Raw genomic sequence first — 23,537 nt, 5'->3', positions numbered from 1 at the left:
AAGAATTGAGAATAAGGGCGATGAGCTTAGAGCATGAATCAATACGTAGAATTATGATGTTGTGGCCATTACACAGACTCAGATGTAACTAGGGATAGGATTGATTGCTTGTTCCAGGGTTTAGAATTTCAAGAATATATAGGGACGGTGGAGGGAGTGTCTTTGCTAATCAGAGGCAGAATCACAGCTGCAGAAAAGGATGACATTGTGGAGGGATTGTCGACTGAGTCAGTGTGCGTGGAAGTCAAACAGGAAAGGAGCAATCACTCTATTGGGAATATTCTGTAGCTCTCCCACACCCAATATCTACCGAGTCACTGAGGAGCAAGTAAGCAGGCAGATTCTGGCAAGGTGCAAAAATAATAAGGTTGTTGTCATGGGTGACTTCAACTTTTTTAATATTGATTAGCACCTCATTAGTGCTAGAGTTTAGATGGGGCAGAATTTGTTAAGTATGTTCAAGAAAGGACCCTGATACATTATGTGGATAGGCTAACTAGAGGAGAGGCCATACTGGATGTGGTACTAGGTCAGATGACAGACCTTTCAGTGGACAAGCATTGTGGAGATAGTGACCACACATTCTTTACTTTTAGCCATGGATGAGGATAGGAGAAGATAAAGTATTTAATTGGGTGAAGGCTAGTTACGAGTTTATTAGGCAGGGTGTCCGGGGTTGTGATCTCAGTCTTGATTACCTGTGCCCTCTGCTAGTGAGGCCAGAAATTGGAAGATCATACAGGCTAAGTTTTGGTGCAGGAGGGAGGGATTCAGATTTTTGGATTATTGTGCTCTCTTCCAGTGATGGTAGGACCTGTGTTGAAGGGATGGCTTGCACCAAGCTGGAGGACGAATGATATTCCAGTGGGAAGCTTTGCTCGTGCTGCAAATGGGGGACAGGGAGGGGGTTAAACTAGAGTTGCAGGGGTATGGGGACCTGAATGCCAGATCATATAGTGGAGAAGTTGTGGAGAAAGATGATGTTAAACTTACAGGTCAGGAATCGAAAGATTGAGCATGGTGGGATTAATGTTCTGACCTGCGTATATTTCAATGCAAGGGGTATTGTAGAAAAGGCGGATGAGCTTGGGTCAAGGATCAGCATGTGGAATTATGCTATTATAGCCATTAGTGAGAATTGTTTGTAGGAGGGGCAGGGCTGTCAGCTCAGTGCTTCAGAGTTCTGTTGCTTTAGACATGATAGAGTGGGAAGTGTGGCATTTCTAGTTGGGGAAAATGTCATGGCAGTGCTCAGTCAAGTCGGGCTGGAAAGCTCATATAGTAAGGCTTTATGGGTAGAATTGAGGAATAAGAAAGGTATGATCACTTTAATGAGGTTATAGATCACCCAGCAGTCCGTGGGGTGTAGAGAGATTGCAACAAGAAACAAGATTGTTATAGTCGGTGCTTTTATCTTTCCACTTACAGACTGGGTCTCCCATACTGTAAAAGGACTGGATGGGAAAGAATTTGTCAAGTATGATCACGAAAGCTTTCTTAATCAGTACATAGAAGTCCCAACAGAGAGAGAGAAAAGAACAACTAGATCTCCTATTAGTGAATGAGACAGGGCAGGTTGCAGAAGTTTGTGTAGAGTCACACTTCGCATCTAGTGATCATGATTACATTAAGCATTTAAAATTAGTAAACATTAGTTTAAATGTAATCATGGAAAAGGATAGGGTTGGAGCTTGGTTTAGGATTCTAAATAGGAGATAAGCCAACTTTGATGGTATCAGAAAGTATCTAGCAAGGGTGGATTGGGATGCGCTGTTTTCTAGCAAAGGTATATTTAGTAAATGGGAGGCCTTCAAAAGTGAAATTTTGACAGTAATGTTTGTATGTTCCTGTCAGAATAAAAGACAAAGATAACAGGTTTAGGAAACACTGGCTTTTGAGAGAGATTGAGGTCTTGATTAAGAAAAAGGAGGAGGTACGTAAGAGGTATAGGCAAGCAGGAACAAATGAGGTTCTTGAGTATAAGAAAAGCAAGAGAGCACCCAAGAAGGAAATCAGGAGGACTAAAGACATGGGGTTGCTCTGGTGGACAAAGAGAATGAGAATCTTAAGGGCTTCTACAGATATATTAAGAGCAAAAGGAAAGCAAGAGACAAAATTAGTCCTCTGGAATATCAGAATGGTAATCTATGCGTGGAGCTGAAAACAATGGGGGAGAACTTAACTTTTTTTTGTTTTTGCATCTGTATTTACCCGGGTGACAGACACAATCCACAAATGTGAGGAAATGCAGTAGCAATGTCATGAATCCCATACAAATTGGAGGAAGTGGTGTTTGCTGTCCTGAGGCAAGTTAGGGAGGAGAAATCCCCAAGGCCTGACAAGATGTTCCCTTGGACCTTGTGTGAGGCAGATGCACAAATGGCAGGGGCTCTTGCAGAGATATTTAAATCTTCTTTAGCCACGGTGAGGTGCCAGACAATTGGAGGATAGCAAATATTGTTCTGTTACTTAGAAAGGCTTTAAGAATAAGCCAGGAAATTATAGGCCGGCGAGCCTGACATTAGAAGTGGGAAAGTTTTTGGAAGAATTCTAAGGGACTGGGATATATAAGTATTTGGATAGACAGGGAATGATTAGGATTATTCATTATGGCTTTATGAGTGGTAAATTGTATCTAACTAATCTTATAGTGTATTTCAAAGAAGTTAACAGGAAAGGTGATGAAGGCAAGACAGTGGAAGTTGTCTACATGGACTTCAGCAAAGCCTTTGACAAGGTTCTGCTTGTGAGGTTGGTCAAGAAGGTTCAGTTGCTTGGTATTCAGAGGTGGTAAATTGGATTAGACATTGGCTTCGGTGAAGAAGGGAGAATATCAAAGCTTGCAGAGGGATCTGGACAAGCTGGAAAAATAGGCTGAAAAATAGCAAATGGAGTTTAATCCAGATAAATCTGAGATTTTGCACTTTGGGAGGACCAACCAGTGTAGAATTGTATCATGAACAGTAGGGCACTGAGGAGTGTGGTAAAACAGAGGGATATGGGAATACAGATCCATAATTCCTTGAAAGTGGTGTCAGAGGTAGATAGTGTCATTTTAAAAAGAAGAGGACCGAAGGGCCTATTTCTGAGCTGTAGTGTTCTGTGATTTGGCTACTTAAGTTTACAACTCTCTGCAGCTTACTTTGACCCTGTACAGTAGTGCCCCCCTCCCCCATACCAGACGGCGATGCAAACAGTTAGAATGCTCTTCACGGTTCATCTGTTGCAAGTGTTGTAGGTGACATGCCAAATCTCCACAAACTCCTAATGAAACATGCCTTCTTTCTGGCTGCATCAATATGTTGAGTCCAGGTTAGATCCTTAGAGATATTGCTCACTCTTTCCACCTGATCCTTCTATGAGGACTGGTTCCCTTGCCTTACCCCGTCTGAAGTCCACAATCAGTTCTTTGATCTTACAAAATTTGATTGCAAGGTTATTGCTGCGACACCACTCAACTAGCTGGTATGTGCCACTCCTGTATGCCCTCTCATCACCATCTGAGATTCTGCCAACAATAGTTGTATTATCAGAAAATTTATAGATGCTGTTTGAGCTGTGCCTAGCCACATAGTCATGGGCATAGAGAGAGTAGAGCAGTCAGCTCAGCACACATCCCTGAGGTACCCCAGTGTTGATTGCCAGCAAGGTGGAGATGTTACTTCCAATCTGCACAGATTGTGGTCTTCTGGTTAGGAAGTCGAGGATCCAGTTGCAGAGGGGGGTACAGAGACCCAGGTTCTGGAGTTTTTTTTGATCAGAGTTGTAGGAATGGTGGTTTTAAACACTGAGCTGCAGTCAATAAACTACATCCTGACAGGCATTTGTATTGTTGAGGTGACCTCTGAGGGAAGTTTATCGTGTTTTTACGTGTGCTAGAACAGCTGGACGGATAAGTAATTTGTGTCTAAGGTATCTTCCTGCCCTGGAAATTTTCTGTGGTGGATAAATTTAATTAGGATTATATGCACTCAGGAAATCTGGCAGATAAGGATTGAGGATTGAATCTTTAATTCAAGTGATTTTACAGTACTGTTTTCAAACAAAACTGACACATCAATGGTTTGACCAGGCCTACCAAACAGTCAAGTAAATTAGCAGTGCCTGTCCTCCAACATCTGCCAGATGAAACCTCTTCTCAACCCAGGCTTGCTCCCAACACAGCTGTTACCTTACTCTGTGCCAAATTAACATCTATTCAGGCTTCCATCTACATTGCTTATGATTGTTACTTTTGTGCTATTTTTAAAAGTTGCAGGATGCTGAGGAGCACATTTATTTATGTTTCTCCAGCCGTGAAGTCTGCATTTACTTTTATTTTTGGACAAGTGTAGGCCAACGTACTAAAACTGTAAGTTAACCATCGAGAGGTTATAGTGTGGAAACAGGGCTTTCTACCTACCAAAGTCAAGCTGAACATTAACCACCTACTTTCACTAATACTTAACTGATCCCATTTTTAATCTCCCCGCAGATTTTACCAGTCATCTAACACTAGAGGAATTATAAACAGCCTAGCAACCCACACAACTTTTGGGATGTTGGAGAAATCCAATGTGGTCTCAAGGTGCAGGCACCACGCCAGGCCAGGATTGAACCTGGGTCTCTGCCGCTTCGGGCTGTGGCTCTACTGGCATCACGAGTGTTTTTTTTATAGATCTGAGGGGAAAAAATACAGAATATCATTTGTATGCCTTTATTCAATGTATAAAATGAACAGACCTAACAAACAATGTTTTATAAACCCTTGCCAATGCTTGCCTGAAGAGGGAGACATATTACGTCCAGTTTTAAGCAGTGGGTATTCCATAATGCCTGGCAAGTTGATAGATGTTCTGTAAATAACCGACACACAGAAAATGAATATTGAATACCTTCTCAATAGCTGTTATTTTGGACAAATTATTTACTAAAATCCAAAAATTTCAAAGCAAAACCAAGAGATGTAATTAAGTCAGGTTATTGTGATAATCATGCCCTAATAATTTATCATTCTATCAAATTTCACCTCATTCTCCTCCACTCAAGGAAATAAAGTCCTAACCAATTCAACCTTTCCCTATAACTTAGGTCCTCAATTCCTGGCAACATCCTTATAAATTTTCTCTGTACTCTTTCAAACTTATTGACATATTTCCTTTAGGTAGGTGACCAGAACTGCACGCAATACTCCAAATTAGGCCTCACTAATTTCTTATTCAACTTCAACATAACATCCTAACTTCTCTACTTAATAATTTGATTAATGAAGGCCAGTGTGCCAAGAGCTCTCTTTATGACTCTATCTACCTGTGGCACCACTTTCAGGGAATTATGGATCTGTATTTCCAGGTCCCTCTGGTGTACCACACTTATCAGTGTCCCACCGTTCTCTGTAATCACTACCCTGGTTGTTCTCCCAAATTGCAACAACTCATGCCTATTTGTATTAAATTTCATCTACCATGTTTCAACTCATTTTTCCAGCTGGTCCAGATCCAGTCTCCAGCATTCCTTACTGTCCACTATAGCCCCAGTCTTGCTGCCACCTACAAATTTGCTGATCCAATTTACCACACTATCATCCAGGTGTTACTGTAGTTGATAAACAACAACAGACTGAGCTCCAATCCCTGCGGCACACCACGAGTCACAGTCAGACAGTCAATCATCTACTAGCACTCTCTGGCTTCTCCTGCGAAACCTATATCAGATCTAATTTGCTATCTCATTCTAAATGCCAAGCGACTGAAATTTCTTGACAAAACTCCCATGCGAGACCTTGTCAAAGGCCTTGCTAAAATCCATGTAGACAACATACACTTTCTTTCCTGGTAACCTCTATAAGACTGGTTAGACATCACCCTCCACACATAAAGCCAAATAGACTATCCCTAATCAGTCCCTGTCTATCCAAATAATTGTATATCTGGTCTCTTAGACTACCTTCCAATATCTTATCCACTACTGATGTCAGGCTCACTGGCCTATAATTTCCCATTGTATTTAGAATCTTTCTTGAACAACAGAGCAACATTAGCTATCCTTTGGCATTTTGTCTGTTGCTAAGGATATTTTAAATACCTCTGCTAGGGCTCCTGGAATTTCTGGACTAGCCTCCGGCAAGATCTGAGGGAACACCTTGTCAGGCCCTGGAGATTTGTCCACTCTAAATTGCCTCAAGACAGCAAGCACCTCCTCCTCTGTAGTTCATATGCAGTCTATGACCTCACTGCTATATTGCCTCAGTTCTATAGACTTTGTGTCCAGTTCCAAGTAAATACGAAGAATCCATTTAAGATCTCCCTGATCTCTTTTAGCTGTATGCATCAATGGCCACGCTGATCTTTAAAAGGACCAATTTTGTCCTTTGCTATTCTTTTGCTCTTAATATATCTGTAAAAGTTCTTGCGATCTTCCTTCACTTTGTCAATGCAACCTCATTTCTTCTAGCCCTCCTGATTTCCCTTGTGCTTTTTTTTTGCACTTCTTGTACCTCATTTGTTCCTTGCTGTCCATACCTGCTATGTGCCCCCTCCTTCTTAACCAGGCCTTCAATATCTCTCAAGAACCAAGCCTTACCTTTTATTCTGACAGGAATTTACAAATCCAGTACTCTCAAAATTTCAGTTTTGAAGGCCTCCCACTTACCAGGTATACCTTTGCCAGAAAACAAGCTGTGCAAGTGCATCTTCTATGCAACAAAACAAAGGCTTTAGTCTGGCTAAACAATAGAAGTTCTAGATTTCTGCAAGAGGCAGATTAGTTAATTGAATATGAGAAAATCATGGAAATGATCTCACTGCTATCATATTCAATACCGAAAACTACTTGAAGTTTCCTTCATGAAACTTCGTTGTCTTGAGAGAGTGACAATAAAAGGCAAGAGGAAAATCAAGGCTTAACTGTGCTGTGTGGCTCATAAAATTTCCTTTTAGCTTCTGTACATATGGTGCAGGCATCTAGATGTGGAGTGCCACTCATTGTCATGTAGCCGTCACCTGGATGCTATATCTAGGTTCTATGTCCATAGGTGGTCTGTGCTGTCATTAGTGAAAGTAAGAAATGATGCTGCTTGTGAAGTCTTTCTTTGGTATTACTCAAAGGACACCCGTGTAGGTATGAACCAGTCAGTGGAATTTCTTGCTATAAACCTCCCTTGTACACACTGTCCTCGTTATATGTGGGGGATACGTTCCTCGAAGTCGATGCATAATGTTGAATAATTATTTAAATGGAGAAAATAGGGATGCGTTCTGGAGGGCTTCCTAAATATGTTTTATCTGTAATTTATTCATATTTTCACACCAATATGACACAAAAGCGGTACCACAAGGCAACATTTGTATTATATTTCATCAATTTAAGGTAATATTCAAGATAATAAGTCATAGAAAGTTAACATACTAGGGTGTACAGTACTCACCAACAGTGGCAGGTGCGTTGGCTCCAGGAGATGAGTGGTTGTAATGATGTCGGGCAGCTTTACATGGATGAGGTGGATGGTTGTGTGTCGTCAGGATCATCAAGGACAGCAAGGGGTGAAGGAAGACTCACAGAACTCTCAGTACTGCCGACAGCAGGAGATGACACCGGTTTGAAGAAAGTGGTGAGGATTGTTTGCTTGGCAGCATTTTGTTCTTCAGCATAAATTTGCTTGTAGGGAAGAAGGCTTGACTGCAGGGAACGACTGAAATGCTGACTCCGCTCTAAACTTGAGTCCATGTCCATCGCCATTTGTGCCAAGTGTTCCGCAGCCTTAAAAAATTCTGCCAGTTGCTTCAGAATGGAAGACATGAACTCTTTCCATGATTCATCAATGTTGTTGATGTTCCGGTGACGGCATTTCCTCTTCCGGCCGCCATTCCCTCACCATTGGTAAACTCCCGGGATTTTCAAAGTTGTCTGTTGCTTGCAGCATCTGAGAGAGAGTTCGCCGTAAAAAAAAATGCCTTGAATGTGGATATCACACCTTGGTCGAGTGGTGGAAACAGTGATATTCTATTAGGCGGCAGGAAATACTTATGTTAGGATGAATGCTGTCCAAATGTTTAGAATGAGCTGGCGTGTTGTCAAGCAACAAAAGAACTTTAAAGGAAAGATTCTGTTCCTGGCAGTAGTGTTCAACCTGAGTGGCAAAATGATTAGCAAACCAATCTTCAAATATTTGACCAGTGACCCATGCTTTCTTGTTAGCTGCCTAGTGGACAGGAAGCATATTCTTACTCAAACCCTTAAGAGCACGGGGGTTTAGTGAATGGTAAACTAAGAGAGGCTTCATCTTAAAGTCTCCTTCGGCATTGGAACACATAAGCAAAGTCAATCTATCCTTTGCTGCCTTGAAACCTGACGCATTTTTTTCATCCTTACTTATGTAAGTGCGTTTCTGCATATGCTTCCAGAAAAGCCCAGTCTCATCTGCATTAAACACCTGCTTTGGTGTGATGCCTAACTCAGCTATCATAGCCCGCAACTGCACAGGGTAGCGTCCCAGAGCTGTGTTACCTTCACCTGACGCTGCCCTGTTTATAATTTCCAACTTTTTTTCAAGTGTTAAAGTGGTTCTCTGCTGCTTGGCTGGTGGTCCAGGACTTGACATTGGACGCTTAGGAGGCATAGTTAAATATTTCAAGCACAAAATCACTGCTCCGTAGGTAAAAACAACAAAAGTTTAAGAGCGCAAGATCACACATCCACACGTTGCCAAAACCAATGCGAGACTGGCGGGAGTGAGACTGTGAGGCACGCACACGTGACTTGTATTGGCGGGAAAGCAGTGCTCCTCGCATAACTGTGAGTTTTGGACGCGTATAACGAGAAGTTGCTAGAAATAGGTTCCTCGCATGACTGTGAATCTGCATTGTCTGAAGACGCATATAATGAGGATAGGGTGTATATGTCTCCTTGAGGAATATATTGAACATGTTAAGGTCCCAGGGAGAAATAGGTAAGTATATTCCCAGAACACTTGGAATTCCACACCTTCCCCCCCAACCCCCAGCACTCATCTGGTGACTTGATACAGTCTCGCAGAAATGACTGCCACTCTCCTTACTCCAATCAAACTACCCTTGCTCTGACCACTTGGCCAACTTAATGTCCCATTCACCTTTGGTTCAGCTCAATGACCTTTTGAATATCAGCCCTCTCCCACCACTCTCTGTTTGCTAACTCCCGTGCTCCACTTTCCCCATGGTTTGTAACCTGCCATCTCCAGCAACTTAACAGATTCCTTTGCGAGCTCTCCAGTGTCAATACACTTTAAGGAATGACCTTTCTGTAAGTAAGGCTTGCTCATTAGTGCTTAATAGCTTGGGCCATGGGTGCCATTAAATTTCCCACAAGCAGAGCCTTCAATAAATCATTTGATTTCTGCTGCACTTCGATGGTTTGTCTACCTCCCAGTCTGGGACATTCACCCTATAAAGCAGGGGTTCCCAACCTTTTTATAACGACATGGACCCCCGCCATTAACTGAGGGGTCTGTGAATCCCAGTTTGGGAACTCCTGCTATAAAGGGAATAATACAAACCTTTTAACGGAAGAAACTTCAGGACCATGGAAGATGATCACAGAAAAAATTTACTTCAATACAAGTGATTGAAGGTAAAGCATCTCCGTTTATGGCTCGAGTTCTACAACAAAGCTGGTTGAAATCTTTTATGGGTGTATGCCTTTATGCAGTCTGTAATTGATGTGGGTGAATTTAATCTAGTTGAATATGCTAATTACCAAGTTTGCAATAGGAGTGCTCTGATCAGGGATAGAAGGAGGAGTACAAATAGCAGGTGAAAATGCAAGGGAGGTAATTTAATGATTGGAAGGAAGAAATCTGAGGAAGCAAGTGTTTGAGGGTGAATGTGTGTTTGTCAACATTCAGACAGTAGAACCTGGTCTCCAATCTGCCACCAGGCATAACTTCAATGGCAACCCTACAATAAAAGTAATCGTGTACAGCAATTTCCATTCCTCAATGAGAAGTTCAGGACAGGATGGTTTGAACCCTTGTGGACATCCTTGAGAGCTGTAGTGTTAATATACCTGATTAAGCAAACACTTTGACATTGAAAATAGTGAACAAAGGGTAATTGCAAGTATGTGGTTGAGGTTGCGCCACCTATTGGACAGACTGGGAAATGAATCGTAAACACAAAATAATCTGCAGATGCTGTGATCAAAGTAACACTTTCAGTACGCTGGATGAACTCAGCAGGTCGGGCAGCATCAGTTAGAAACGATGAGTCAACGTTTTGGGCCGGAACCCTTCATCAGGACTGAAGAATGAAAGATGAGTAAGGATTTGAAGAGTGCTTGTAGCTTCAGTTGAAAGACCAGTCAGGATGTGGTCGAAGAGTCGGAGAGAGGCAGAGATCACAGAGGGGGAGCAGTGAGAGAGGGTCTCACTGATCTCCCGTTGAAGAGAGGATTTAAACTTCTTCAGGGTAGGCATACCTCGAAGAGACTTCGCAGCAGAGTAACGAACCGTAAACACAAAATAATCTGCAGATGCTGTGATCAAAGCAACACTTCCAGTACGCTGGATGAACTCAGCAGGTTGGGCAGCATCAGTTAGAAATGATGAGTTGATGTTTTGGGCCGGAACCCTTCGTCAGGACTGAAGCATGAAAGATGGGGAAGGATTTGAAGAATGCTTGTAGCTTCAATTGAAAGACCTGTCACGATGTGGTCAAAGACTACCTACGAGGGGATGTTACTTTAAATTTCTAGACCGGCAGTTTCTCATGTCCCCTTGTAGGCGGTATTCATTTCCCAGTCTGTCCAGTAGGGGACATGAGAAACTGCAGGTCTAGAAATTTAAAGTAACATACAAAGTGCTGGAAGTCAGCAGGTCAGGCAACACATATTGAGGGAAATGAACAAATGATATCTATGAAACGTTGTCAGAAGTGAGCTAGTTTGTTATCTTTTTGACTCCACAGTGCAATGGCTGCTTTCCAACTGTTAAAGCACAGGAGGTACTTAATAAAGTGACGGCTGAGAGTATGTTTATTGTCTTCTGCTGCTGTACTCCATCCACTTCAAGGTTCAATATTTTGTGCATTTGGAGATGTTCTTCTGCACGCCACTGTTGTAATGCATATTTAGAGTTACTATTGACTTCCTGTCAGCTTGAACCATTGAAAGAATCTTAATAGACATGTAGATATTTTCCATCATCTTTTAATTCCAATGGCAAAATCCTTTTATTTTTAAGAAAAGCAGGTAGCTGGATGAGTTTGAGACAGGGGTTGTCTCAAATTATAGAAGATAGGTGAATTATAACTGAAGTTATTTAAAGTATTTTGTGGGTTTTCTGTAACTCTTGCAGTTAAGGTTTGTGCTCTAGGAGGTTGATGATTAATTTGTGGATCGTGTTTTGTTTAATGGTTTTCTTCTACCTTTCAGTGTTTCTGAATTTATTCAGCAGGAGAAACGCAAGAATATTATGGTTGGCTGATGAGAAATTCGTCAGTTAGTGCATTACTTTTCAAGTAAACTCTGTAGTATTTCAAGCCTGAGCTTCTGAAGGATTACTTATTTCAGTGAGAAGCAAAGGCTTTTGACAAACCCGGCTCTTTTTGTATTTTTTTCTTTTGAGAAGGCTGTCTCTTATTTTGAAAATGCTGATGAAGTACTGGGTATATAACTTGAAGTGATATTTAATGCTGTGAATTTTGAGTGATTGGGTAAAGAAGGCTATTCACTGTCAGGTTTAGTCAATGTTGAAGCTGATTTTAACTATTTATGTTTAATGCAATTAAATATTTATGGTAAAGTTTGCTTGTATCATTTGTATTCAGATTTGTCTTGGTTCAAAATAGTAATTATGTGATTATGCACTTTAATTGGTTTATTGTCACTTAGGTGAATATATGTATTTTGTGTAAGATTCTGAAATATTGCTATAATGGGACCTATCCTAAAGTGTCTTGCAATATTTTTCTGATAAAGTGTTATGGTAGTTTTTAAAGTTTTTATGGTAGTTGGGTATCAAAGAAATAATCTGTTATTAAGGTAAAGTTAAATGTTGGATTTAATTCAGGCCTATTAATTATTCCACACAGGAAGTATTGTGAGAATGAATCTTGAAATTGTGTTGGATTCCACAGTTTTTGAGGAGTGATGTATACTGCTTGCACTGTTACAAACATAGCCAAATGAGTCACTTCATCACAGGAAGCATCAAAGTTGCACTTCTATCAGGTAATTTATAGTGTATAATGCTAGAATTTGAATTCCTAAGGTGCCTTGTAAGAGCATACTGTGCATGTAGCATTGGCCTCTGTTACAATCTGAATAATGCTACCATCCTCCACTACACTGTAATTCACAAATATTACATGTCTAAAGAGTTTTGGAAGGGAAAGAAAGGGTTTGTTTTCACTTCTACTGTATTATTTCCATTTAAACCTCTCATAATGGGAGTGGAGCTTTGCCAGATTCTGTTATGACAAATTGAAAACAGCTTTATCTTTTTTTTTTGCCTATCATTCTCTTTCCCCCTTCATCCAATCCAATATTTCGTATAAAAAAACTTGAAAATAATTTAAGCCATTTGATGGGGTTAAGGTCCATTCATGTGCACTCTTTTCTAGGTAAGCATGAACTGGATGGCAGATCCTGTAAATTTTGTATCACTGGCATTCTCATTGGTGCTCATTTTGCACTACTCGGTTTTATTCCATGATTATTTCACAGAGTACTGGGCTGAATTGAACTGACTGGCAGCTGGTGGTTTGTAGGTTAATGCACCTGGACCTGCTATTCAGTCAGACCATTGATAATCTGATGTCTCGCTTTTACCCCAGGGTTGACTGACTTAAGCGCAATGAATTCATGGCAGAGTGTTTAAATTACTTTAAATTGCACTTTATTTTTGTTTCATAGAATGTTTATAATTAAATTTATTTTACAATTGTTCGTCTTTTTCTAAAAATATATTAACTGATTTAAATAGTCTTTAATTGTCTCCGAGAATCAGGTATTTAAAACAGTACAGAAGCTTGTGATATAGCAAACTGACAAAGGTGGCAAGACATTATTTGGTGGAGTCTCAATTATTCACTGCTTCTCTGCTGATTGTATCGAGCCTGCCCTGCCTTATTTAGCCCTCTTCATTTGTAAAAGCTGAGTCTGAATGAGTAAGGACTAGAGGCAGAAAGCCTGAACAGTGAATCGGAACCAGTGATTGGTCCACTATAGATTTTCTTAACCCACTGAAAAGAATTGTGCATGAATGATCTAAGCATTAAAAAGGAGAAATAAACAATTCCAATTCCAGTTGATGCAAATTAATTAAATGCTAGAACATTATTTAAAATTGAACAGATGGAAGAAGTTTTATTTGCAATTAACACTTTGTGGAGGTGTAACCTCCACCAGTAACTCTCTTGTACTTGAGGTGCAATGCATCATTGTAAGATATGAGCTAAGCCATGTGTTCAACAGCTGAAACCAGATAGAAATACCTGTATGTGCTGATTCCATGTGTAGACTTTGGATACCTCAAGTGTCATGATAGTTGTTCTTGGGTATAAAAGGCCCTAGCTTAAAACCACAGTGTTGTATAGTGATACTGTCATTAAGATGCGATCAAAATAAATACTGGTCTATTAAAAAACAGCTGAAGAATTGAAACTATACATTGGATGCAAGTACCTGCAAAGTTTGCTGATCCATGGCTGGACCTCATTGGAGATTTTCAATTGGATATTTTCTTAATCAACAATGTTTAAAAGAATACTGATACAGATATTATATAATCTTATTATTCTTTCCATTGCCTACTGTACCGATTTCATTGAATAGAGTATCTGATTTTTAAAAAGGGTAAAACTGAACTCCATTAATAATAGAGATATTGGATGTTTGTTGCTAAATGTGGACCTTCAGGGAAGTAAAGACATTTTTCTGGGAGTGGAATGATGCAGTTATGATTGTGAATACATTTGAATGCACAAGAAATGGGGGAACGTGAATGTTACATCTGAGAAAAATCCTAAAATAGTGGAAAATAATGTATGTTTAAAAAATGTAAGGTCAGAATTTGAAGTTCACCATTTCTGGAGGGCTGCATTGATAAGCACAATATGAATATGTGCATGTGTTCTTAATCTACTTAGTGATTATTGAAGCGGCTCTTGCTATTTCCTTTATCCTATAAGTGAAGAAATAGCAAAGAAAAAGTAATAATAGGAGGAGTGGAGCCTGTGGAGCTGGTGAAATCTGTGCTATCACTTTCTGTGTTTTAAACAATGAATAATTATCATCTTTTGTCATGCAATTTCATTTGGTGGAAATAATACAGTACAAGCTCTTTCCTATGAGCTATCACAGTTAATTTAATGCACAAGGGCAGGATGAATCTTGTGTATTAGATGAAGATGAGAGCAGTTGAATCTTTTATGCCTACCAGCAGGAATATCACAGACAGCGACTGTAATTTCACCAGTAGAAATCAAATGATCTTAAATGAGCATAATGTTTATTAAATGCCTTAAATAGAAAGGATTTTTGAATGTGTTTTTAAAAATGTATTCCCAGAGAAAATTAGAACTAGAGATAAGAAATCATGATTAGGACAAGCAGCGAGATGCTATGATTGCTGTCATTGCAGCATACAAGTTAGGAAATTTCTGTACCATCCTTTATTGCAATAATTATGAATAAGAAATAATTTTATTCTTTGAGATGGTAGTCATCTTCTGAGATCATTTTTCAAAAGGGAGTGGCAATGGTTTATAAAATGATTATATTTTTGGAAACTTATAATGTATGGTTAGGATAATTGCAGCTCAAGGATAAAATTTGAAATCAGTATATGCTGAGCTACAGGAAATTCAAGGGTCTCAATAGATTGTTCTGGCAAAAAGCTAACACAAGTTCAGCTGACCCAGTCATCTCTTGGGGTAAATTTCTTAGTGACTACTTTATGGGGGGAAAAAAACCACTTACCCATGTCTCAAAAATCCTTCTCGTTAATGTTATGTTTCATGAGAAAGCTTGTGTACTCTCTGCCATGTCCAACAGATGGCCCCAGAACCCAAGTTATTTCAAAATTTGCATCTTGTAGTGTCAAGAAAGAACAGATTGAACTAAGAGTTTATTTCTTTTTATTTTTTTAATCCTTGTGAAAGGTCTGAAACTAATCGAATTAACTGTATTGCACAACGTTTTTAAGGTTTTAGATTAACAAACATGTCTAAGTGATTTTAAGTCCTAAATTACATTAAGGAGGTTAATTAAATATATTTGAGTTTCATTTGGAGACAACCAAATTATCATTCTAAATTAGGTTTTCGTTTCAATCAAACAGCAATCTCATAGGGCAGTCTTGTTATATTAAAGTTAGAAAGTTATTTGTGTATTTGTTAGTGATGTTTTATTCACATTTGTTGCCATCAAAATGGATCTTTACTAATGTTGCAGGTTTAATTTGTCTTACTACGTGAAGGATTCATTGACGTTATTCTATATCTGTCTTCTAGTTGTAATTTCCTTTACCATGTTGGCACTTAATCCTTCTATTAAAATGGTGAAATTTTATAATACAAGTTCATATTGTGCTGTAGGATCTTTGAACCATTTTGGAAGTATTTTGGACTGTGCTTTATTAGGTAAAAATCTGAGGCTGAGACAAACATTATAAATTTCTTGGCATTCATCAAGGTAAAATATAACACCACTACCATACTTTGCCAGCTGCTATTATTGTATGAAGTGTTTTTGTCTTTCAAAACTGACTCACCCACCTGTTATTGTTTGCATATATTAATAATAAATAGGCATCCGTTAGTCTCGTGAGACCATGGATTTGCACCTTGGAAGGTTTCCTGGGCAAGGTCGTATGGAAGACCAGCAGTTGCCCATGCTGCAAGTCTCCCCTCTCCACGCCACTGATGTTGTCCAAGGGAAGGGCACTAGGACCCATACAGCTTGGCACCGGTGTCGCTGCAGAGCAATGTGTGGTTAAGTGCCTTGCTCAAGGACACAACATGCTGCCTCAGCTGAGGCTCAAACTAACGACCTTCAGAACACTAGACCAACGCCTTAACCACTTGGCCACGCGCCAACACGTGCATATATTACAGCTATCTGAATACTGGACTTTCAGATAAAGAATTTGTGTTTCCTTTTATTTGAACTGGTGTATCTGTTTAGTTTCTTGGTATTTGTGTGCTAAGTTAATTGTAAATATGGGAGAGTTTCCACTGTAAAATGACATCCACTGAAGACAGAATTAATACTGACAGAAGTCATTTCTTCAATGAAACCTAAGAACTTTTTCAAAGAGGCATAATGGAGGATTTTATTCTCACTATCCAAATTGAATGTAATCTAGATTCATCATGAAGGTGTGACAGGTTTTCAAATGTGTTTTTTAAAAGAATATTTTGTACAGGCCAGTGACTCCTTAGTTCATTACATACAAATATTCAATCAAATTTACAATGATTTCAGAATGAGATTCAGATTTATTTTATCCCTGACATATGTTATAAAATTTAATTTGTGCCAGCAGTTCATTGCAAAGGTTAAAATTACTATTACGTTACCCAAAAAGAAATGGTTCAAAAGAGGAAATCTGATTGCAGAGGTGAAGATATTCACGTTTGTAATCTAACTCTACATATATATATATATATATATATATATATATATAACTAAACAAAATAATGTCCCTCTGGATCACAGTACACCCACACAACATGTATCACACACTGCACATAAAACACAATATTATGCTATAAGTTAATAAAATATATTTCAAAATGCATGTCGTAAAGCGCAGCACAGGTAAATAGTACAATTAACAGCTCGCTGTCCTGGTGATGAGATGTTGGTGGTGGCAGGGTACTCAGTAGCCTCATAGCCTGAGGGAAGAAGTCCTTACATTGTCTGATAGTTCTAGTCCTGATTCTTCTCTACCTCCTTCCTGATGATTATGATACTGAAAGATACGAGTACTCAGAAAGATTGTGGGATGGGTGGTATAGTTCGTCAACAATCCTTTGGGCCCTTTGTCTGCAGCACTCTGATAAATGACACAAATATGGGGGGGAGGGGGTGGGATGGAGACCCTGATGATCCTCTTGGTGGATTTTACTGTCCTCTATAGCATCTTGTTGTCCGATGCCTTGCAGTTTCTGTACCACACAGAAACCGTTCCTAAAACGTTGAATGTGAGTCTTCAGGCTCCTGTACTTCCTTCCCAATGGAAGTAATAAGAAGAGGGTGTGTCCCGAATGGTGAAGGTCCTTAATGATTAATGTTGCCTTCTTGAGGCACTGCCTTTTGAAGATGTCTTCAGTGGTTGGGAGGGTAAAACCAAAGTATTAGAATCTGAGATTTGTTCATCACTGAACCTGATCCCTCTGCTACACCCAACAGAATTAAACGAACTTGTCTCTTGTTGATTTCGGATGTCTTCATGCTTTTTAAGGGCTTTTTGTTTTATTGGTTAAATGGTAGTGTCTACTTACAACTACTATATCTTAACATTGAAAATATACTATATATCAATGTTGCACCACTCAACCAAATTATTGAATTACTACACCTAATTTTTTACATTGAATGTTGTCTATTTTTCATTCATTGTAAGAGTTTCATTGGATTTCAGCAATATCCATCAGTTTTCTTGGTTCCATAGTTTTATTATTTTTTGATCTTCAATTGTATGCAAATTATACCTTCTATTGTGACTACCTTATACAGTAATTTACTTTTTAAAACATTGTTTTTAAGGGAACACTGCATCAAAAGCTGAAGGATGGTATTGCTAGTTATGATGGTTAATTGTATTGATGTACTTGCTAATGTAATCAATAACTCTGCTTACCATAAGACCTTATGATTGACATACATTTTTTTTAACCGTGCCCATGGTCTGTTCTTCTATCAAGTTATGGTATTGTTTGCACTGTTGTAACTATATTATAATTATATGGTTTGACAGTTTTTCAGTCTTGGTCTGTCCTGTGTTTCTGTGATATCACACTGGAGGACGTTGTATCATTTTTTAATGCATGCATTACTAAATGACAATAAAAGAGGACTGTGTGTCCTCATAATCTTAAAAAAAAAAAGAAATGACCTTCACCTAATGTTAGGTAAATTTAACTGAATGTTGAGAAGGCAGAACTGCTCAACGTTACTGGAAGGTCCTTCAGCCACCTGACTTAAGCTCTGGAATTCACTCCCTAAACCTATCTGATCCCCCAAGCCTTTTTTGTTTTAAACTGATCTCTGTAACCAAGTTTTTAGCCATTTCCTAATACAGTGGATTCTGCTTAATTGGGATACATCAGGCCCAGTACATTTTGGCTTATTTAAGCAGCTGCCCCAAATAGCTGAAATTTCATGGCAATAGTTAAGGGGGTATATATTTTTTAAAAAAGGCATACTACAGTTTAACTGAGTAACAAATCTCCATGGTGCTGAGGCTATGAAGACTGTGCTGGGTGCTGTGCTCTGTGCCTGCTAATATGATGTACTGATGAGCAAAACTTTAGGCCTGCTCCAGGGTTCGGATCTGAGGACTCAATTTTGGTTCAGAATGCTGCTGTTCGCTTGAATTATTTGCAAGGCTTTTTTTTTTCTCTTGCACATCAAGTGTTGGTCTTTTATTTTTATTTTCATTAAGTGTTTCTTTAATTGGGTCCTTTCAGGTTACTTGCTTTGTGGCTACTTGTGAGCAAGCAAATCTCAAGGTTGTATAATTTATGTAATCTTTGATAATAAATGAATCTTAAATCTTTGAATCTTGAATGATGTACTGAAATGAAATGCCGAACAAATTAGAACACTATCACTCCTACTACAGTACTATAAAAGAGTATTACTTCCTAATAGTTATCAACAGAAAAATTCATCCAGTATACATTGCTGTGTTCGGGGTGTCCAGGGAGGGGTGCACTTCTGGTGTCATGTCCATTAAGAATTAAGGCAGCTCACTCACCTTTGGTCCCCACCGGACACTCAACTCTCACCTGTGGTTCCAAGCAGCTGTTTGCGTGCGACAGCGGCCACAACCCGATACACCACTTCAACGAGTGGGCTAAACCACGTAAGGGTAACCGTCGGACTGGGTGGATGAGATCAACTGTAAGATCCAATGGCCAAAAGTGTGGTTCTGCAATGCCTCATGGAGAGTGAAGGGCATAGTAAGGCCCAGAAGTAGTTGTGGTTATCCACTGCATCCAGGGAAGACCCTCGTTTACGATGAATGCTCGTAACACCAGGCTGGGATTCGAAGGTTGTGATAGTGGAACTGTCCCAGTACAATGGCTTGCCCACGTAACAATCCTTCCACACAGGTTTCTCTGTCACCACTGGATTTGTCAGACAACCAACATGTTGCCATGTTCTTTTGATTGACTAAATGAGCAAATTAGTGTAGACTCCTAGTGCACATAATGGGCTGCCTTCATGCAATGCTTTTGAAGATTGCAAACTCCAAATCTATATTTTCATTGTAACATTCAAGCCAATTGTCGATGTCTTCAAATTCTTCATAGTTCATAACTTGTTGGAGTAGTGAAATCATTTCATTTTCGCTCCCAGCTCTTTCTTGCACATCCAAACCTGAATGCTTGAAACCGCAATGAGCAAAACAATTCTAAGTTTTCTTTATGCTTATCTTTCAGCAACTGCCAGTGACACAAGTCACTGCTTTTTGAACACAAACACATGCAACTAATGCTATTTAAAAATTCTAGGCTGTAAGTATGGTGTAGTTTCTAACAGCCACATAAGTTCACACCACCAACACTTAGAAATTGTTCAGTAATAATCTCCTGTATCAATTAAGCAGCATAATATTCCAAATAAATGAAGGGAATCCCAGCAATTTACTTGATTTGTTTTCCTTCATTAACTGATGGAACAATTAACTGGAATCTGCTGTCTTTTCTAATAGAGCTCAAATTCATTTTTTAAAATTGTGCATCTTGAGTTGTTTGTGTCACATGAATTGTGTGACATTAATAGAAGTTGCTGTTTTTCATCTTCGATTTAAATTGCACCAAATTCTATTCAGCTACCAACCTTGTACTCACTGTCCTAACTTTACTCCATGTTAAGTATGAACTCAATTTTAAAGTACTCATTCTTGTTTTAAAATTTCTAAAGGTATTTTCCATTTTTAATCTCTCCAATACTGACAGTCATACCTTCGTCGAATAATTTCCCTACTTAATCCTTTTCTGAACGCTGCACCACTTTCTTTGTGTTTTGCTTGTCTACCTTAAAATATTGTCATATTTTATTTGTTAATTCTTCTGTTGAAGAATATAAAATCCTTCTATGCTTCATTGTCAAAAGGAGTTCTTGTAAACTAACTGCATTGATTTTAACATTTATTTATTTATTTATTTATTTGCAATAATTTCTTTTTGGGAAAATCAGAGCTAGGTTATTGTGACATTTTCATTTTCTGCTTTATTTTAACCAATCTACTAGTATTCTAAGTAGGCTGGATCAGTTGAACAATAAAGCATCTATCTATTTTACAGAAAGCAATAACTGGTTCCTTTGGTGATTACGTGCCAAAACACAAAGTTATTTAATCAAGGTATGAGAATATTTATTGGAGAAGGGATTGGACAGATTGTAAGCATTGCAATGCCCAATTTCAATAAGAGCTGATACAGATGTATATTTTGACTCCCAATAAAGTACTGTGATATACCTTGCCTTGTCTAAACCAGCTTCCTGAATGACTGAAATTCATAAGATTGGAGCATTTTGTTTTTGCAGCAGACTTGCTTCTTAAAGAAGGAGAATTAATACCAGTCTTAATTAAAATACTTGCAACCTGTCAACTTTGCTTGCATTAATAGTTGAATCCAAAGGCAGAATAACATTTTTTGAAGTTTACCACAGTGCTCCTCCATATTGCTGCAAATGTCCATTGGGAAATGGGCAAATGTGGAAGTTTCATTAATGTTTGTTGGTGGCTATTTTTGACCTTCTATTGCAGGGGAGTTCTGAGGAAACTATGGCATGAAATTTGTAATTTATAAATAATAAATCAATAGGGGAGTGAAGGATATACTGCAAATCATAGAAAACTACAGCAAAGGAAAGAAAACCTTCAGCCAGTCCACAAAGTAGCTATTTATGTAAGACCCTATTTTAGCTCTCAGTCCATAGTCTTGTGTATTCTCATTGTCTAGTTAGTTTAGCTTTTCTGTCTCTAGTACCCTTTCAGAGAGTGAGTCCAACCTCATGGTTACCAGTTGCTACCCCCAACCCATTCACCCAACACCCACATGCTCCTTGTAATCCTTGGGTGAATTTCTTTTACTTTAATTCTTACAAAGTTTAACATATTTAAGTCTTCTGGTCAATGAGCACTCTGTTAAGGGAAATGTGCCTTTTTCATTAATGTTTAAAGTGCCTCTCACAGTGCTGTACACATCAATCAAATTTCCTGTCTCTTGTTCCAAAGAAAACAACCATTCTCTCCTAATAACCATAAATCTACACTCTGACAATATCTTTATCAATCATCTTGGATTTCTTCCACCCTATCATACCCACGTACAGTAGTGTGACTGCAGATTGACACAGTACTCTGATGTAAGCTATATAACTAGTCATTTATAGAGTTCTACAATGATCTCCCTGCACCTTAATGAAATCACCTACTTGTTCTGCTATATACAGAGATTTGTCTATATGTGTTCCAACATATCTTTGTTTTTCCACACATAGCATAGTGTAGTATTCTACTATTCATTTAATATTTCTTTGTCTTGTTTGTCCTTCCCGTAAAAACGTCTGTATATTACAAGATGCTTCTGAATGAAATTTAATTTGATACTTAGAACATAGAACATAGAAAATAGGTGCAGGAGTGGGCCATTTGGCCCTTCGAGCCTGCACCACCATTCAGTATGATCATGGCTGATCATCCAACTCAGAACCCTATACCAGCCTTCCCTCCATACCCCCGATCCCTTTAGCCACAAGGGCAATATCTAACTCCCTCTTAAATATAGCCAATGAACTGGCCTCAACTGTTTCCTGTGGCAGAGAATTCCACATATTCACCACTCTCTGTGTGAAGAAGTTTTTCCTAATTCTTAAAAAAAAAGTCAACCTATTCAGTTTATTAATTTCTTCTAGCAGCCTACAGCATTCTCTATTTTTATCAATTGCTTTGTCAATTTTGGTATTATCTGCAAAATTTGTTATCAGCCCTCTACTTGTTGAAGTTGATGATGAGAATCTAGGGTTCTGGAATAGGCATTCCAGAAACTAAACTCCTGGTAAGCATAGCCCTTTGCTTTTTTACAATGAGCTAATTCTGAATCCTGCGGGGCTACATTGTTGTCAATACATATGAATTATATCAAATGCTCAACACTCATCAATTCTTTGTTACTTCCTCAAAATATTGAAACAATTTGGAAGGAGACACAAGAGATTCTGTAAATGCTGAAAATCTTGAGCAACACACAGAAAATGAACTGCCAACTGTTCATTTTCCTCCATATATTGTATGCTGCCGAGTCTGCTGAGTTCCTCCAGCCCTTTGTGTATGTTGCTCAAGTTAAAAGGAAGCAAATTTTCTTCAATAGATCCATACTGACCTTGATTAAACTGTCTCTCTTCATGTTGATTCATCCAGACCTTGATGAATATTTTGCCTAACTAGGGTGACTGGCTTGTAATTAGTCATCCTTTCTTACTTCTATACAACTTTAGACTACAGCCAAAATGGATTAGAGTCACCACTGTTTTCTTCCTTGCTTCTCTAAAGAGCCTGGGATACATTTTATCTGAGCTAGTTAATGTACTCGCTTTTAAAGGTGTTAGGCTATATCATATTCCCTCTATTACAATAACCTCCTCCCCAGTACTAAATTAATGATGTTCACTTTTGTTCTTCCTTAAATCGATGACAGTGTTATCTCCCTGTTCTGCGAAGGCAAATGCTAGTATTCATTTAGAACTAAACACATGTCTTCAACCTCCACTATCAAGATTCTGTATTGGTCTTTAATTGGCTCTATTATTTCCTTTGTTATTCTATTTTCTTTTGTGTCTGTAAAGCACATTAAGAATTTCCATCAACCTACCAATATTTGTTATATTTGTTATATTCTTTTCCTTCTGAATTTTCTTTGTATTTTCATCTCTCAGCATCCTGTAGTGTTGAGCTCTCAATTCTTTTTGCTTAACTTATTTTGTATAATCAAATTTCCAGAGAGTCTGGATTTGAGAATTCTCTCTCTGTATTTGTTTAATACATATTTTATTTGAATGTTTACTCATCACTGAATCCCTCCCATTGATCTGATTTACATTTGAAGAGCCATTTCCAGTTATTTTTGCTAAATCATGTTTTGGGCTAATAAGTTGTCTGCTGGTGAAACCAGTATGGCATATTGCAGCTCTTTCCTGCAAAAACGTTTGTGCCATTACTAGGGCAGGCAAGAGAAAAGGTATGAAAAGTACCTTGCTTAGCTGCACCAGAAAAAAAAATGTCAACTGCTGCTGATAACCTCTCACACCCTTTCTTAAAATAAGAAAAATTACAATTATTG

The 23,537-nt window shown here is 38.7% G+C and overlaps 1 protein-coding gene across 2 annotated transcripts in view; it reads left to right on the top strand.

Moving 5' to 3' along the window:
- The window catches only part of LOC134349319 (tetraspanin-17), a 69,934-nt gene that overhangs the window by 34,953 nt on the left and 11,444 nt on the right, over positions 1-23,537 (top strand). The window contains exon 9 of one of the 2 annotated variants that reach the window (XR_010018645.1): positions 20,496-20,554. Coding sequence is in view for 1 of the 2 variants with exons in the window: in XM_063053440.1 (XP_062909510.1) it covers positions 12,045-12,069 (25 nt within the window). In the remaining variant the exon portion in view is untranslated. Of the gene's footprint in view, positions 1-12,044; positions 12,170-20,495; positions 20,555-23,537 lie in introns of those variants that run through there. The other variant, XM_063053440.1, reaches the window with a different exon arrangement.

This window comes from Mobula hypostoma, chromosome 7 (genome assembly GCF_963921235.1).
Source record: "Mobula hypostoma chromosome 7, sMobHyp1.1, whole genome shotgun sequence".
In the NCBI taxonomy this organism is placed as follows: Eukaryota; Metazoa; Chordata; class Chondrichthyes; order Myliobatiformes; family Myliobatidae; genus Mobula; species Mobula hypostoma.
This window is presented reverse-complemented; position numbering and strand designations above follow the sequence as displayed.